Consider the following 18,445-nt stretch of genomic DNA (forward strand, 5'->3'; position numbering starts at 1 on the left):
TAGATATGGAAAGTGAATAATAAAAAAAAAAACAATAACTATTTTTAGATTTTCTGTTTGCATACAGGAGCCAAATTTATTTATTTATTTATTTATTGTTTGTTTGTTTGTTTTAGTCCTGTAATTATGCTACAGGATATGCTATACTTTGTCTGGATAAGCTAATTGTAATGGAGGTGAAGAGTTCACAATTTCTAAAACTTGTAACACTTTTACATTCAATTTCTTGCATCTTTTTCAGCATTTTTTTTTTTGTTGTTTGTTTGTTTATTTATTTATTTTTTTTTTCCCCTCAGGAGCATATCACAGTACAAAACTTCATTCCTATAAAACACCACAGGTCTACCAAGAAAGCCTGGAACCATCTGAATGCATTGTTATATCAATGGGAAAGAAGCCATCGTTCTGTTCAGGAGCTACCACACTGCCCTGGTGCATGCCTGGGTTTGTATTACTGCTCTAAAAGGGTGAGGTTAGAACCATATTTCAGAGGCAAAACCAGTCCTCCAGGTCTGGGAAGAGGGTTGTGTTGTCTAAGTAGTTATGAACTGTTTGATGTCAGATGTGACTGTTGCTCTTTGGATTTGCTATTAGAGGGAAGTTTGTTTAGTTGTTCTTGCTTGCTTTTAAAAAAGCACTAACAAAGGTCTGCAGATAGGCACCAAGTAAAACAGAACAGAGCAATCACTTGTGATAGTATTTCTCTCTGCTTGGTCAAATAAGATAGATGTTATTCATTCCACAATCTTGTGGATTGTTTTGGAGCTTCAGAAATCCGTCAGAATGAGTAAGTGCCAAATTAAATCAAGTTAATTGCAAAGCGCTCTTAGTCAACTCTAAAAATGGTATGTCAGAAAAATGCAAACTCTAAGTTTAACAGACAATGACTATTGACTATTATAATTTCACTTGCACTGTCTAGGAAAACGAACTTAATTGATGGACAGGTCTTTCAAGGAAAGACTCAGTTCCTCCTATACTGAGAACAGCTGAGTAAAAACACTATTCAGCTATGCTGTTTTTTTCCTAATTTTTTGTCACCAGCAAGGCGAGTCTGTCCACAAGACTATTTCATGAATGAAACTGGTTTCATCAACGCATATCTAACCATGCATAATTGGAGTCCCTAAATCGCAGCTCACAGTAACCTCCAAAAAAACAATTTTCTACTTTCTAGTAGATATCACCTGTATATGACAGTAACTGGTGGGTACAGAATTACTTAGCCCAATTACATAGTACCAGTACTACCTGTCAATCTTATATTTAGGTAGAACCATTATGGTCAGCCTTGTTTGGCAGGGTTCATTATTTGTTCAGTGACAAGGTCCTAAACTGAACCAGCTAATTAAGAAGAAAGCTTCTGAAGGAGTTCAAAGAAATTTAAGTGGAAGTTTTTCTTTGATGTGTACCAGGAGAGCAGGAATATCAAGAAACGGCTGGAAAAGATGAGATCTGGTATACAGACTGTACCTTTCATACATGTCATTACCAACAAGCTTTCATAAGGTGCAGCTAGGAAGGTTCTGCTCACATTAGAACTGAGCAGGAACTAGGTGTGTCAAGTATGTCACACAAAGCAACACATCTAGGAGTGACTTTTCTCAGAGGCAGTGGGTCTTTAGTAAATACACCAGCATATTTCCAGACATTTGACATGTCACTTCAAAGGTCTGATTTTATTGGTCAACATCCTACTTGTGCAAAATTTGTCAGAACTGTGTAGGGATTGATTAGCCTTCCTGGTCACCAATGACAAGGCACAAGGGAACAGCACAAAGCTGTATCAGGGGATTGTCCAGTTCTGGGCAATTGCCAGACTGGGCACGAGGAAAAGTTGCTTTACTGTGAGGGTGGCCAAACCCTGGAACAGCCTTCCTAGAGGGGTGGCTGATGCTCTGTGCCTGTCAGTGCTCAAGGGGCGTTTGGACAATGCCTTCAGTCACGTGCTTTAACTTTTGTTTAGCCCTGAAGAGGTCAGGTAGTTGGACTACATAATCTCAGAATAGAATAGTTCAGTTAGAAGAGGCCTTCAAAGTGCTACTTCCATCTTCCCTAACAGCTATTTTAAGTGAATCTGGGTATTAATAAGTATGTAACATTTAAATAGCTGATAAATGGGTAATGCAGCATAACTAGCTGGAGGAGAAATGGAAGTACCTAGGACCTGTTTATTTTTTAATTAGTGATATTAGCTGTTTTAAAGTAGTAAAGTGTTCACATTTAATGTCATACATAAATGAATATCTCTATTAAGAAATCTTTTCTCCAACTTGTGTAATACAACAGATCAGTGTACAAACTAATGTAGTCTATGTATCTGCCACTCACTTTAGATTTCAGCTTCAGAATTAAATATTTATGTAATATTGCATAATATTGCTTTTACAATGCATTCCAGAACATCTCGCTCTACATTCCTTGTGACAGATCATTTTAGAAGAAGATGAAAGTGAGAGTAGTAAATAGCTTTCCCTGCTTTATATATTACAGTATCCACTTTACATGTTCTTGCTCTTTAGATGTAATTGGTAATTAATCAGCAAAACTATGCCACTGAAAGTAGTGATGAAGATCAAGAAGACTTCACTGCTGAGAAACCTTCCCTAAGTGTAATGTGAGGATAGTTAAGCTTAGATTCAATTTTATAAAAGCTCTGGAAAGTTCTCATTACCATCTAGACTGCTACTTGAATAATCCTTTTAAATGAAATCTAGGAAACAAGCCAGTTTAATTAAGTAACATTTATTTTACATAGAACAATCTCCAAAGAATATTTAAAAAAATCTAAATACTGATTTTATTGCATTTATTTTCTTACAAAAAGACAGACAGGCACGATTTATGTATTCAAATACTTCAAACTGAACAGCTGTTTACTGTCCAGATTACCCCCATGCCACTCAAAAGGTTGTGAAAGTAGAAAATGTCATTTTACACAAGGCAGTAGTGCATTTTATTTAGTAAGAATGAATCACAAAATATATTTTTGTACAGTAAAATGTTACTGTCACTTTATAATTACCTATAAAAATTTTTGAATTGCACAACAAGTTTGCTTTGCAATTGACAACTGCCAGAAAATAGGCTTAGTATGTAACTAAATATTTGCGCGAGCTATCCCCTAGAGACAAATTAGGATTTCTTTTGGTAAATACTTAAAGTCTAATATGAACTATATTATATATCTGAGGTCATTTAAAATGTTTTTAATAGGAAGAGGCTTATATATTCAACTAAATTCACTTTCTGTCTACCTTAATATCCATACAACCACAACAGCTGAGTGTCCTAAACAATATTTTGATTTAAAAGTACCAACACCAATGAGATCTGGAAGTGTTTAAATTAATCTATTTTCTATTTTTTTGCTCCATTATCAATGATGAAAAGGCACTGTATACATTCCTCTCGATATTTGGTCTTTTAGTTTCCTGTAAAGTTAAAAAGCATTCAATGACAAACATCAAACGAATGTTGAAAAGCACAAAAAAAATACTGAAGAGACTTCCCATTGGTGGATGTAGTCCACGATGTCTGGAGACACTCATTTGCCATAGAACTTCTTATTCAACAAGAATATGAGCAAGTTAACATTCACTTTAGCTTTGTCAAACATTTTCATTACAGCCACACCTTCATACTGCATCTGAAGCAAATCCTGTAACAATAAATAAAATCATTATTCTTTGCTTGAATCTATACCTCATCGCGAACAGATTGGGTCATTTTCATCATGTGCTAATTACCTAAAACTCCAGGTCCTTCACAATTTAAACAATTAAAATGAACTATTGGTAAGTATGAAAAACAGTACATGTTTTCTAGATCCCCCATTATAAGCTGTCAGTAACAGCAAGCTGGAAGAAAGATAGACTCCTGTGTATTATACTCTTGCATAGGTATTTGCTCCTTGCCGCTGCTCTAATATGCCATTTGGTTTGATGCAGTTTGATGGTCTCTCTAAAGTATGTCTTAACCCTACTCCAAGCCCAGCATCCTTCACAGATTACAAAATCATTCCCCCTATGACCTGCTGCCTTGCAGTGACTGAATAGTTCATGGATTTAGAAAAAGGCTGAAAAATTCTTATTTAGAACAAATGTGAATGTGGTTATAGAACACAGTGATAAAATTCAAACTTTACCTGGAAATGGAGCTGCACTTTTTCCATCTCAACCCCCAGAAATTTTGCTTTGATTTCAAAGTCACCCACTTCTTCTCCAGGTGTTATATCAAACATCACGTTCTTAAACCTTAAAACAAAGAACAGTAATTGAGTATGTATGCTATGCAGTTTTATATACTCCAAAGACAGTTTGATAGAAACCCTGAAGAGCTGAAGAGCTCTCTCACACACACACAAAAACCTTTTTGTGCAAAAACAAAACAAACAACAACAACAAAACTTTTACAACAAGCAGTGTTTTCTGTGACATATTCATTTTGTAAGCATAGCTTTATCTCCTCCCAGCAGCAGAAATCTTTAGGGACCATAGAGTAATTTTATAATAGAGCTGTTGGACCTCAGCTGGGCAACAGGAAGACTGGTAGAAACGTCAGCTTAAACTTTGCTCCTAGCACCAGCTCTCACGTGTTATCATCTTGCTGCTAGCTAAGCTGTACAAGTAATGTGTGAGAAAACACATTGCATATGAACAGACACCAAACACTAAACCAAAAAAAAAAAAAAAAGCCAACCAAAAAATCTAAGTGACCCTTAGAAACAAATCCCACTGCTTTGAACAGGAGGGATGTTTTTTGCCCAGACCAGTGATTTTGGTATAGTGCATCAACATACTGGGTAATTCAGTAATTTAATTGTTCTCGTTGTCTACACAAATCCACTGTGTAGAATCACATAGTCTGATGGAGAACATCTGAGTTTTAGCAGAATTTATTTGGGACAGAGTTTGGCTATATCAGCTGGTGGGTAAGTCTGTCCTTTCTCTCCTTTCCTTTTGAACCCACAAATTAAAATCTGATCACTTTTTTTCTGACCTGGTTTATATAATGCATAGTTAAGGCAGGATGCAGAAACAGTGAAGTACATGGAGCACAGGGGTCACTGAAAAATATTCATGAAACTGTATGCCATGTTGCATATCCCATCCTGTTGTAATATGCTGATCCTGCAGAACTGCAAGCAGAAGCTACTACTACCTTCACATGGCAGGTTCAACTTATATACAGAATCACAGAATTGTCTAGGTTGGAAGAGACCTCCAAGATCACTGAGTCCAACCTCTGACCTAACACTAACCAGTCCTCCACTAAACCGTATCACTAAGCTCTACATCTAAATGTCTTTTAAAGACCTCCCGGGATGGTGACTCCACCACTTCCCTGGGCAGCCCATTCCAATGCCTAACAACTTATAACAGGTCTGTCGAGTGGTCTTCAGAAGGTAAGAGAAGACTAAAAAAGGGTGTCTTACTTTAACATGAAATCTGCTTTGGCCTTGTTAGACTAGGGAATGGACATTTTAACTTGATCTATCAGTTATTATCTGAAGATCACTAGCATAATGTTGCACGAACCACACCATCACTATTGCAATATCTTCTTGAAGGCTTGTCTCATATACTTATAGTACGGCATATAGCTCTTAACAGTTCTTTATACTGAGAAAAAAATTGCTTGTGAGAAGTACAGAGAACAAAGAGGAACAAGTGTCCACAGGGCATGCAGATTTGTTCTGCCACCTTTGAGTATCATCTTGCATGTGTACACACATCTCTGGTGTCAGTTTTGCCACTGTTGACAAACCTACTTGGAAAAAGTTGCAACCCAGAAACCTTTTCCAATGTAGAAGCAAGATGGAAAGATGCATAGGGTGGAAGATCAGCTTTATAATGGATAGATACAACAGGGAGGTTAAACTACCACATATATTCCCAGTTTGCCATAGTTGTGAAGCACAGCATATGAGGTATTTACTCAGTAATATGAAAGCATTTGGTCAGCAAATGAAAAAGTATGTTACAATTGTTAACAAGTCAGTCCTTAGTGAACATGCTGCCTAACTCATACTAATCCCATTTAAACTAATGCCAAAATAGACATATTCCAGTATCTTACTGGAGTAGTCATATAGCAAGGTACAAGGATAAAAATGAATCACAACTATTAGACTTTATCTTTTTCCTGGATTATAAAAAAAAATCTGAGGGTATTTTAGGTGCAGTGCAGGAAATTGCAAATAATTTTCACAAAAGACAGACTCCTGAGGGAGCTGGTGATTAGAAAATGCTCTCAATTGTTTTGTGCCACACTTACTGGTTAGTTTGAAGATCTTCAATTTCTAGGATGACACCCTTTTCATGCAGTCTTGCAGCTGTGTACTTTAATGATGCCTGCTTCAGTTTTTTGCTTCCCTTTACCTCCTCTTTTCCATCCACTTTAATTGACCTCCTTGAATTTCTGGGAGAGAACAAAAAATGGCTTGTAATTAAGCTACCAGCACACAAATGCCTTTTTTTTTTTTTTATATATATTTCAGCTAGTCTTCTAGTTTTATTTTTTCTTCACTCTTTGCCCTCCTAAGTAGCTATTAAGGAACAATCCAAGAATTAGAAGGATTTTTGGCACCTGAAGTAGTCTAAAATATTTTTGTAATTATTATGAATGAACATTTACTAGCACTTATCTAAACTCTATTGTGAAATGCAAACCCAGTCTAAAAGAGTTCACAATCATCACTTAAAAGCAGCAGTTTGGGAGCATACAGTGACATATATTAAAGAAGGTTGATCATTAGTGTTCCTTTTTGGACCACTGAGAAAGCTCCTGTTCAAGCCATTAAAATGCTTTTATTTTGACACCATAATGGCCCTACTAGGAGTTGGATCACAAATGAGTGACTGCATCATTCATGAAAAGATTTTTTTTTATTTATTTCCCCGTTCTATTCTAAAGACAAACCTATTTAATGAAGGAAGAAAATCAATAGTCACTTCCCAAAGCTTCATGACTTCAAAGGATACTAGTAGACTTGCAAAGTAACACTAATTAAATATATTGAAACCATATTATAGGGAAACAGTCCTCCTTAAGGAAAAATTAAAGAAATGTATGCCTCATTGTTTAAGGATTTTTGGTTAGCTCAGTGGCAACTCGTATGTACTTTTAAATCTGTGGGTTGCCTACCCATTGGAATCAAAGCTTCCTACTAGCTCTCCCTCCTAATAAAACACATTAAAATATTAAAAGACAAGAAGAATCAACGCACTTTCTTGTTAAGTTGTCTAAACAAGTTTTTATATAGGTGTTGTAATAATTAATTTGTTCTTCATAAAATGCTGTCTTGGAGTTAAGTGCATTCAAAGTTTGCTGGAGTTTCACCAGTTCAGCTTTTCGGTGATGTCTGTATCTTCTTTGATTCCGGATATCCTAAAACAGAAGATTTAAGTTTATTATGCAATAAGCTTATTAATTAGATATATTGACTTTGGGGAAGTTAAACAATTAGGCATTGGTTGGAAAGGAGATTGGACAGGTGGTTCTAAACTCTTTCTCCTAATGCATGATTGTCTCTGTCTGGTGACAGCCTCTCCAAGCAGACTGCTGTCACTGGGCACCTCAAAACCCTAGGAAAGCCCAGCAGGTTGACAACTGAAAAGCTAACCTTGTGGGTGTCTGCACCAAGGCCCACTCAGTCCAACACTGGCTTTATGTCTTCTGTGGGCAAACTTATATCCCCTCATTCAAGGTGACTACAAATAGTTGGAGCTAAATTAATTACAAGTTGTGGTAGCCTGAAATTTACTGTGGTCTTCAGGACACTACAATAAATCAATGAAATGTTCAAATAAGAAACAAATCTTAGTTTACTGATTAACTTAGAGGCAGCATGCTAATGCACAACTACCTGAACTGAATAATGTGGAGCAGTAGCCTTTGCGATCCAGACTTAATATCAGTTAACATGTCTAGCTAGAACGGATTTGAGCTAGATACCTAAAAAAAATCATCAGTTTAGAAGAAGCATGTTCCATTTACCTTAGCAATCTCATTTATAATTTCTTGGTACTTAGTTGCTGAAGACACTAATCCTGCTTGTTCCAATGTCCGGAGATTTCTCTGAATTTTCCTTTTCTTTTGTTCTATTGGTAGCTGCCCTTCTTCAAAAATAGACTGACTGTGCTTCATTTTCTCTGGAGTTTTGGAGTCTAAAATGGCACGTTTTTCTACGAGTTTCAAGTGCTCAGATTCCTGGGTAAAAAAAAATCCAAAACATTTAGGGATACAATTAAGGATAACAGTTAAGAATTCAGATGCATTGAATTGTCACAGGAGATAAAGAAATGAAATTGTCTTTGTTTCTATTTTCTTATCAAATTGTCTAAAGTTGCTCAGTTTACTATTCCCTTTTGATATACCTTAAATAACTCTTCACAACAGTCACTTTTCAATTAATACAAACATGTCTGAAATTAGCCAGAAGACTCACTGGCTTCATTTAGTTGTATGAAGACTGTCCAGGTCTCACAGGTGCCCCCTGCTTACACACACATATACAAACTCTCTAAACTAAGCTAAAAAGTGCATGTTATTGAGATGTGGCTTTGTGCGTCAGTGTCTCCAGGGCAAATCCTCAGCTGAGAGCTCTTCCCACTCATTTCCTACATCAAAGATAGCTGCAGTTCCCAAGCCAGTGTTTGCTTATATTGCTTAAGCAAATATACTAGGCAGCAAAGAACTCAATATACCAAAGTTTACTAGAAAAAGAAAAATCCATCAGAGAATTCACCTCAGGCTATTTGCTTGCATTAGTACATAGGAAAGAAGAGGCCATGTTTACAAGTTTAAAGAATTATGAAATACATTATTCCAGCTGCTGTAGTTGACAGCAAGAATTAATATTCACCCCCTCCTCCAAGATGTTACCAGTCCTACATGTAGTTTACAAATAGCAACAATGCTATTATTATAGTAAGAGAAAAAGCTGTCAGAAATCTGCTTTTAAATAGCTTTAATAAAATAGTTATTTTCTTCCCTATTCAGGCATAATATAGCACTTACCTGTTGCGCAGTGGCTGTTGTTTCTAATATTTCTAAGAGCGTATCCCCTGGCTGAGTTCGTATCACATCCACAATAAGTCTTTTGGTCCTTTTAAAAAGAATATATGGGTATTACAAAACAGTTACCACTGGTTCATCTGTGCATTTTATTTCTTTGACTGTAAAACTAGCAAGCATGCCCTTTATGCTTGGTAATACAAGTATTTCTTCAGTGTTATATTCCAGATCTTCCATTGATCTGGACACTGAACATATGACTTCTACACAGGCAACAAGAGAAGTGTGTACATACTTTTCTCCCTTTTATTTTAGGAAATATCTAACTGGTTAACATAGTATAACAGTTACTGCTAACATAGTAAAAACCAAACCAACAATATAAACAAGGATTCTAATTATGATCATGACAGCACGTTGGAAGGTCACCTTTCCAAAGCCTGAACTATGCAGGTACATAAGGATCGTATCTACTAAATAAAGTGGAAAGGCACTCAAAGCTGAACTTTTGAAGGAATTGCACAGCAGACACTACTTATGGTGCAGGCGTTTCTTTAGTGGCAACATATGGAGCACTTCCTCACAAGAAAAGAAAAAAAAAAAAAAGGAAGCTGTTGCATGCTGATATGTAAACCAGTTCTTTTTTGGTAGGAGTTTATCTATAACACTTCAAAGAATGTCTTATTACAGAATTCTATTAATTCAGAGGACACGATTACAAACAAGATTTTTCCTTCACAAACTCTTGGAATTCCCTCCAGATCCCCAGAAAACAAAGAAAAAACAACAAACAAAACCACTAAGATCCCCTAAAATTAATTCACCTGTGTTACATCAACACATTCCTGGCTTTCTCTGCCTGGCAAAACCTTTCTCAGCCTTTGGTGGTCACCACCACCATTAACAGTAGCAAACATGGGACAGTGTCACCATTCCATGCACTTGAAACCTATCTAACAGTATGCTGATATGGCTGGTAATACATGCATGCCTACTTCATCTCCTTTATACCAAACCAGCTCAGCTTTCTTGTTTTCCAGAAGCAAAACAGCCTAGGGCTCCACTCCTCCCCACTCACGTACAACTTGGCATGCTGTCCCTATGCATTCAGACCATGTGTACTGGGCACGTTATATAACGTCTTCTACACAGAGGTACATGCAAATCTTTGGGCTTGTCACAGAAACCTTAACAAAACCATTTAAAAACAAATGCTTTAATACTTCTGTTCAAGAGGCATGTTGCTTTACAGAAAAAAAGGAATCACAGAATCACAGAATTTCTAGGTTGGAAGAGACCTCAAGATCATCGAGTCCAACCTCTGACCTAACACTAACAAGTCCCCACTAAACCATATCCCCAAGCTCTACATCTAAACGTCTTTTAAAGACCTCCAGGGATGGTGACTCCACCACTTCCCTGGGCAGCCTGTTCTAATGTCTAACAACCCTTTCGGTAAAGAAGTTCTTCCTAACATCTAACCTAAAACTCCCCTGGCGCAACTTAAGCCCATTCCCCCTCGTCCTGTCACCAGGCACGTGGGAGAACAGGCCAACCCCCACCTCTCTACAGCCTCCTTTAAGGTATCTGTAAAGAGCAATAAGGTCACCCCTGAGCCTCCTTTTCTCCAGGCTGAACAAGCCCAGCTCCCTCAGCCGCTCCTCGTAGGACTTGTTCTCCAGACCCCTCACCAGCTTCGTTGCCCTTCTCTGGACCCGCTCAAGCACCTCGATGTCCTCCTTGTAGCGAGGGGCCCAAAACTGAACACAGTACTCGAGGTGCGGCCTCACCAGAGCCGAGTACAGGGGGACGATCGCCTCCCTAGCCCTGCTGGTCACACTGTTTCTGATACAAGCCAGGATGCTGTTGGCCTTCTTGGCCACCTGAGCACACTGCTGGCTCATATTCATCCGACTGTCCACCATCACTCCCAGGTCCTTCTCTACCTGGCAGCTCTCCAGGAAGCTACAGTATCTGTGTTTACATCCCTTGTATAAACAGACGTGTCAAGTATTTTAACTTTTTTTTTTTGCTGCAGTTTAACACAGGTTGCTATTTATTCTTCTGTCAGTTTATTAGATCTTAAAATGTCATTGAGATTACTTGAAAGCACTTATGCAAAGAAGTTAAATTCTGTTAATTTTCTTGCTATTATTTCAATGTATTTCCACACAATGTAAAGGATTGAAAATGATTTTAAATGTTTCTTTTGGCCTTGATTTTGAATATCTTCAGAGATAAAGTTAAGGGCTAGCATATTAGTCTGACATAGAGGAAAAACAGAACAGTTTTTGTTGTTGTTGTTTGTTTTTCAGTGACAACAGCAGGCATATCCATAATAAAAACAACAACAAAAACCCACAACACTTTGGGAATAGCTCTAGAGCCCTGGTCTGTGGAACACCAAGTAACTAACACCGTTCTGATTTGCTATTGTCTTTGCAGTCTTTTCACTGTCTCCACTTTCGATAACAGGCTAGAGAAAAACTATTTTTTTGTTTGATTCAGATGAAATATGTAAATCTTACAGTAGAAAAACTTCTTTTCCTTTTAGGATAGATAACAAGTTTTTTTTGTACCTAAAATGTTATATTTTTTCCAGACTTTGAACAAAGTCTGACTTTGAGATTGGACTACAGACATTATAGCTAAGAACTTTCTTCAAAAATAAAACTTCACATACTACCTAGTAAATTCTTTTTCCCTCTGTGTTTTGATTTTGAAAAAACTTGAAGTTTGGGTCTACACTCACAGTGCTTACAAGAACATTAGAGGGAAATACAACATAAGGATTTAAAGTGAATTTCTACCTTTCTCACTTGTGTGAGAAGTAGAGAAGTAAACAATCCCATTCTCCCCTTTGTTGAAGTAGCAGCAGGATATTAAACAAGCCTTATTCTGGACAAGTTTAAATAATTCTAAAGAATATGCACAAGCCATTGATAGTATATGATTTTATGACAAAATTTTGGACTATAAAGTAGGTTATCCAAGTACCCAGTCCTCAATCTGCAGACTAAATAGAATAAACATCAATTCCTTTAATAAAGGAATAGAATAAACATCATTTCCTTTACATAAAATAAAAGCATGCACTATTCATACTAAAGTGACAGTCACATCCTGTTCCAGTGCCTGATGGCAGTAGGTCAGGGAAGTGTTTTTGTTTCAGGGGGAAGAGAAGACAGTTTCATAGTGTCCACCCCTTAAGCATCTAAACAGCTTTTCATCTCAACTTTCCCAAGACTGTGATGTTTTAAAGCAGAATTTTTTTATAGCTTCCCAGAAAATATTCATTCTGTACAGATTATGGACCCAGTCATTGATCAGTTATTTTTAAAAATACAGATTTTTGAGCAAAACTTACTTTATCATCAGGCTTTTAAGATCCTGATCTTCACCTTCCCGTAACTCATATTTGCTCGTTAAAGACAGTGAAATCTCTGTTTTTGCAAGCTGATTCAGTGTGCCTTCCCTGTTGGGGTCATTGGGATCAACAGATCCTTCTCCTGTAAGAAAGGAAATATCTTTTACTTCAGTTTGCTAATTTTATCAAGAGTCAATGCATAAAACAAAATCACCACCTAAACAAATAATTGTGTTGTCAGAAGTTTTAAATTTATTTAATAACACACCCATTCCTACCATTAAAAGCAGTCTTTTTGGGGGGGAACACTGAATAAATAAAACCATAAACCATCTACTTATAAACTCAGAATATTTTGGAAATGCCTCAAATAATTTCCTTTTGAGTACTGATCTGCAAGAGACTCACATCTTATTTTCAAAAGGAGAATGATTTAATATCTTTTATCCTAACTTGCAGTGACAGTGAAAAATGAAAGAGCTGTAGCTATTTACCTTGAGCCTGGTATTACCTGTGATGTTATAGCTACTTTCTAAACAAGAAGGAATGCAGTTCACTTCCTAATACTGTTGAGGCAAATGAAATATCAGCCACATTTATTCATTACAAATTCAAATATATTTTTAAACCCCATTTTTAACTGGAAAAATAAGTCTCCAAATTAAAACTGGTATTTAAAAGTTTCTCTGCAATTTTGTGGCCAAGAAGAGCAAATACAAAGTTTAGGTTATTTAAAGTATATTTTTTTCCCTGTCCGGCAATTTGAACAAAACCAGATCATTTTTACAAACACTAGTGTTTGGATTTTGTATCACAATTAATCTTCAATATTGTGTGCGCTGACTGATGCTTGTTTGAGCCAGCAATGTGCCAAGAAGGCCGGTGGCATCCTGGTTGTATCAGGAATAGTGTAGCCAGCAGGGCCATGGAAGTGATCCTCCCCTGTATTCAGCTCTGTTGAGGCTACACCTCGAGTAATGTGTTCAACTTTGGGCCCCTCACTACAAGAAAGACAGAGGCCCTGGAGCATGTCCAGAGAAGGGCTACGAAGCTGGTGAAGGGCCTGGAACACAAGTCCTACGGGATGAGGCTGAGAGAAGTGGGGTTGTTCAGTCTGGAGAAGAAGAGGCTCAGGGGAGACCTTATTGCTCTCTGCAGCTACCTGAAAGGAAGGTGTAGGGAGCTGGGGGTTGGCCTCTTCTCGCGTGTAACTAGCGATAGGAATAGAAGGAATGGCTTCAAGTTGTGCCAGGGGTGGTTTAGATTGGAAATTAGGAGGCATTTCTTCTCAGAAGGAGCAGTCAGGCATTGGAACAGGTTGCCCAGGGAGGTGGTGGAGTCACCATCCCTGGGGATGTTAAAGGAAAGGTTGGACATGGTGCTTAGGGACATGGTTTAGTGGGTGACATTGTTTGTAGGGTGATGTTTGGACCAGATGATCTTGGAGGGGGTTCTTTTCCAACCTTATGATTCAGTTAAAATTTCAGTTAGAAGCTCTTCACACATCTCAAGGATGCTGTCAGAGATAGCTACCTGTATTGACTCTGCATCAGCTTTGATTTTGATCAGGATCACCTATAGTCAAAGTGTGAATTCACTTTTGAGAATGTCACAGCAAGTGTTCCAAAAAACTTGTTTACAGTAAATGCAGAATCTGGTAACATCAGAGAGATGAGAATTTGTGTATCTTGTAGTATTTAAATCAAGACCCCATTGAGTCTTACCCCAAATTGAAGTCAACCATGAAGATGAAAAACAACATACCAAGGAAAGACTCTACATCAGGAACAGGTCCCAGTCCTTCCAGCAGTTCATTCAGCAGGTCATTTGGCTCAGTGGCAATGGCATCCTGGTGTTCCAACAGTAGCTATAAACAAATGCACATAAAGACATAATTCCAAAAAGCCATACCAATGTCTTTATACTTGTAAAGAAATCTGGAGACAATATACTGAAAAAAAGATGGATTGTTATCAGCATTATGGAGGAACTAAAGTGGGTGGGAAGTGGGGGAAGAAACATACACCTTTCTAGACAAAGACTTTAGAATTGTTCTTGCAGTAAGGCAGCTTGCTGTGTTCCTCTGCAAATCAACATCAGTGCTGAACATCACAACTGAGAAGAAAAAAGTTTAAGATTTGCCTTCAGGGTAATAACACAAGCAGTACCTTTCAATGCAGCATCCTGAACTGAGAATACAGAGGGATGAAGACAGGGTCAGTGGTTGCATAGAAAGATACTTATTTTTTCCCCCTGTGTAACCATTATAGTAGCTATTTTGAAATACAATACTGTTAGTGATACCTTTCAGAAATACCTTTCAGTTTTATAAGAAAGAAAGGAATCTATACAGCACCTAGAACTATAAGAAACAGTAAAGCAGCAGTTGCATATTTATGAACATATTCACAGTAACTTTCATTGCACCCAGACATCTTCCCAAAACTAAGCCACAAAAATACTGGTAAAACAAGTTACTAAAGACCATGGATGGGTGTTTTCCTGTAAACAGGTTCTCACTATTGATGATAAAGTGACCTCATATTGAGTTAGATTGAGTTGACAGTGTTGATGACTGCAAAATCCAGCAGTTCATTTCCCATAGAAGTATTCCTTATATGAAAGCCTGATGAAAAGGGATAGGGTCACCAAGCTTCTTTGAAATTTAATTATAGCAAAGCATGCATAGAAGCCAAAAATTCCAAGATATTAAGTAGTTTAAGCACTGCAAGCTATTTTTAGAAAAAGTTAATGGTTACTATAAACTTACTGACAACTAAAAGGTCCAAGTCCAGAAAGCAAAGGCACGTCAGCGTTTCAGTCATACTAACAGGACAGTTAAGTGAGAACTATAGGCTTGTAACTTAATTTCTCAGTCTTAAGTGAGAATTATAGGTCTGTAATTGTTAATTTCTCAGACTTAAGTGCAGCAACTACTCTACACTGTACATAGCATTGAGTATGATATTACGAAAATAGCTGAGCAACTCTACTCATACTGAATAAAGCTCCACCATGCTTAACTGTATATAAGCACAGAATGAATACATTCACAGAACAAGTCCTCTCTCAGGCAAGACAAAAACATGGAAGTACCAAAAAAAAACAAAGCTAATGAATCTAACAGATGTCTCATTCCAGCTACACCCTAAAGAGCTGTGAAAAGAAAGTAAGTTAAGCAGTTACCACCAGATCTGATGATAAAGGTCAGATTTGAGAACTTTTTTTAAACTGAACTATGTATGACAAAGGACAGGATTTTTATGTACATCCTGTTACTCAAACTAATTTTGAGCTGTATGACCAGAATGGAAAGCTGAATTTACATTCATAGGGAAGATACAGTGGGAGAAGACAATTCAGATGAAAGCATTCAGGAAGTTTGGTGGAAGAAGTGGCATTGGTAAAAGAAGATCATCTGCTAGAGTCACTACACTAAAATAATGTGTAGAATTCCCACCTAATTGCTTACTTCCTGCAAGCAGAGAACAGTGTTGTGATATTATCAAAAAAGACCAATCTTCTTGATCTCCTTTGTTCAGCAATTTACTTTCATTAAGTTATTTCATATTTTATAGGATATTTTATCAACAAAACCAGAATAGCATAGTAATTTCAACTCCAAGGACATATTAGAGAAAAAACAACCTCACTAGATGTAATATTTGAATAAGACTAGTGTATAAATGTCACCAATGAGTGGCATAAAGGAATAGGTCTATGCCTTAAATTAAAAGAAAAAAGTAGATACAAAGACTATCCAGCATGTATGTAATTAGCAGACCAGGCTATAAGAGGATTTGCAATGTGGTATACTGGAAGCTGAGCACTCTTTTTCTCTAGCATATCTGAAAACATAAGGGGAGGTTCTCTGTGGTACTTCCCTCCTCCTGCCCCCCCCCCCCCTTTTTTTTTAAGCTAGAAAATAATATTTTAAGCCAGAAAATATTATCCCAGCTTCATGAAGACCACGTGGAAGACATAACTTGTACCCTAAATCAAACTATGGACTGCAGTTAATCTGTGATTCTATTATTCTATTCTTTACCCAGGAAAAAAGATCTGACAGGAAATCCAGTTTGTCCTTCCTAAATCAGATATTTAGGTCTGCTTCCAACACAATGCATATATGATGTATGAAACAAAATACACTGAGATTTCCTGTTTTCCTAGCATCAAAGGAACTTCTTCAAACTGGGCTTACTTTCTTAACCAAGATAGGAAAGTGTTTATAAATATAAATAAGTTAGCAATATCACACTAGATGGAAACAAAAATGTTTTCCCATCATACAATGTTATATTCTCATTGTTATTCAAGATATTGCTTTTACATGGAAGCAGTCCTCTAGGAAAATTTAATACTCAATGTCAAACCATACTAGAGACTGAAGAAATTCTTTCAAAAGAAACACACTTTAAACTTTCCTCAGAGACTGTGATAATTATTTCATAATCTATACATTTTAGTCTCCTAATAAGTATATCCACTTACTGAATGGGTATTGATAATTTCTTCAATTGAGATATATATGACAGGTTTGCTGAGGGTCACCATATCAGAGTACTCATCAATATTGAATTTCTCCTCTGGTTCAGGAACATCACATGCTGCCTGAAAAAAATTTCTAAGAGAAAATGAGAGACATTAATAATTGTTAGCTATAAATTCTCTTTATTTTGGCTGTATTAAAAATATAAGCAAGCCTTCAATTTGCATTATATTTGTTTTATAATCTGCAATCTACTCTATGTTGATGTGTAAATACATTGTCTTTGAAGAAAGGTTCCTTCAAACACTAATGACGACTTCCTGGACAGCTGGTGAAAGATTATTTTTGAGGTAAGATTTTTCTGCTGATTCTGCACAGAGTGATAACTTGGCAAATCCAAAATATTTAGAGAAACCCATACTTAATGCTTAAGAAGTTATGAAAGGATTTCCACAGAAATACCCTCTGTTGTTATAAATGCACTTTGTAGTATGAAGTGTGCTGAGAAGAAATTATTTGAGATAACTATATAAAATTACCAAATTATTAAACTTTGGTCTACAAAATTTAAATCACTTCTTCAAATCAAACTGAGGTGTCATAAAATATGGCATTGTTTAAAATCCAAGGATCTTGAGAGGAGAAAATGCAAAAAATGCTTCAAGCATTATATCAACTTGGAGCTATGTGGAGAACAGAGTCCTACTTTACAAGACAATGATTTACTCTGAGCTACTAACGACTTCAGGGATATGCATAGACAACCAACAAACAGCAAGGTCCTCCTGCCAAAGGAACAGTTTGTTTTCCAAAGTCAGTGGATCTGAATCTGAGCAGCTGGGATTAACCACCATTGGTATCTAAGGTAGGCAGGGCATTTCTGTTTTAAGTAAAGATCCCCAGAGAATCAGTCTACTAAGAAGTTGGCTTCATTAAAAGATGATTTCTTTCTTTTGTAGTAATCAAAGGGCTAGTTAGAGTAGGTTCTTTCCTTTATTAACCTTTGTTGATCTTGCTACACTTTCTACCCTATTCATCATGTTTGTGTCGTGCCCTCAAATAATAACTTAAATAAACAGAGTGACTAAGGTCATGCCTTTGTGTTCATGGCTGATCTCTCAAGGAAACACATTATATGAACAGTACATTTGCTTTTATTAAGCATGGTCAATAAGCATAAAAGTTACAAAAATAAGTTTGACACAGGGCAGAAGAACACTTCAGTATAATAGCAATCACACGAAAAGATGGTCAGTAATTCTAACAAACTTGTGTCCTGTAGTGTAACAAAACAAGCAGTTTCCTGTGACTGTACAAAGATGAAAGAATAAAAATGAAAAAAGCAACTTTTTCTCATCAGTAAGTCTTTTCCTCAGACAAAACATTCAGCTGTCCCACCCAACTGCGGAACACAAATGTTTCTGCTAGACTGTGAATCATTTCATGCTGCTTTCATAATCTGTATTTGCAGTAAGGAAGTCTTACTGCAATGAAATCAGCAGGGCTGATTGGTGCTCCAAGTAATGCTCAAGAAGGAATACAACATGCTCCTTCTGCTTCAGCTT

General features: G+C 36.9%; 1 protein-coding gene across 7 annotated transcripts in view; it reads right to left on the reverse strand.

The window, feature by feature from the left end:
- Window positions 1-2,729: 2,729 nt before the first annotated feature.
- The window catches only part of IQGAP2 (IQ motif containing GTPase activating protein 2), a 128,127-nt gene continuing 112,411 nt past the window's right edge, over window positions 2,730-18,445 (reverse strand). For all 7 annotated transcript variants that reach the window (XM_068667604.1, XM_068667601.1, XM_068667599.1 and 4 more), the window contains 9 exons: window positions 16,883-17,015; window positions 14,153-14,255; window positions 12,389-12,530; window positions 9,025-9,112; window positions 8,002-8,214; window positions 7,232-7,392; window positions 6,280-6,423; window positions 4,148-4,256; window positions 2,730-3,661 (listed from right to left, as the gene is read on the reverse strand). In XM_068667604.1, coding sequence (XP_068523705.1) covers window positions 3,548-3,661; window positions 4,148-4,256; window positions 6,280-6,423; window positions 7,232-7,392; window positions 8,002-8,214; window positions 9,025-9,112; window positions 12,389-12,530; window positions 14,153-14,255; window positions 16,883-17,015 — 1,207 coding nt within the window. In that variant the 3' untranslated portion in view covers window positions 2,730-3,547. The remainder of the gene's footprint in view (window positions 3,662-4,147; window positions 4,257-6,279; window positions 6,424-7,231; window positions 7,393-8,001; window positions 8,215-9,024; window positions 9,113-12,388; window positions 12,531-14,152; window positions 14,256-16,882; window positions 17,016-18,445) is intronic.

This window comes from Anas acuta, chromosome Z, assembly GCF_963932015.1.
Source record: "Anas acuta chromosome Z, bAnaAcu1.1, whole genome shotgun sequence".
Classification (NCBI taxonomy): Eukaryota; Metazoa; Chordata; class Aves; order Anseriformes; family Anatidae; genus Anas; species Anas acuta.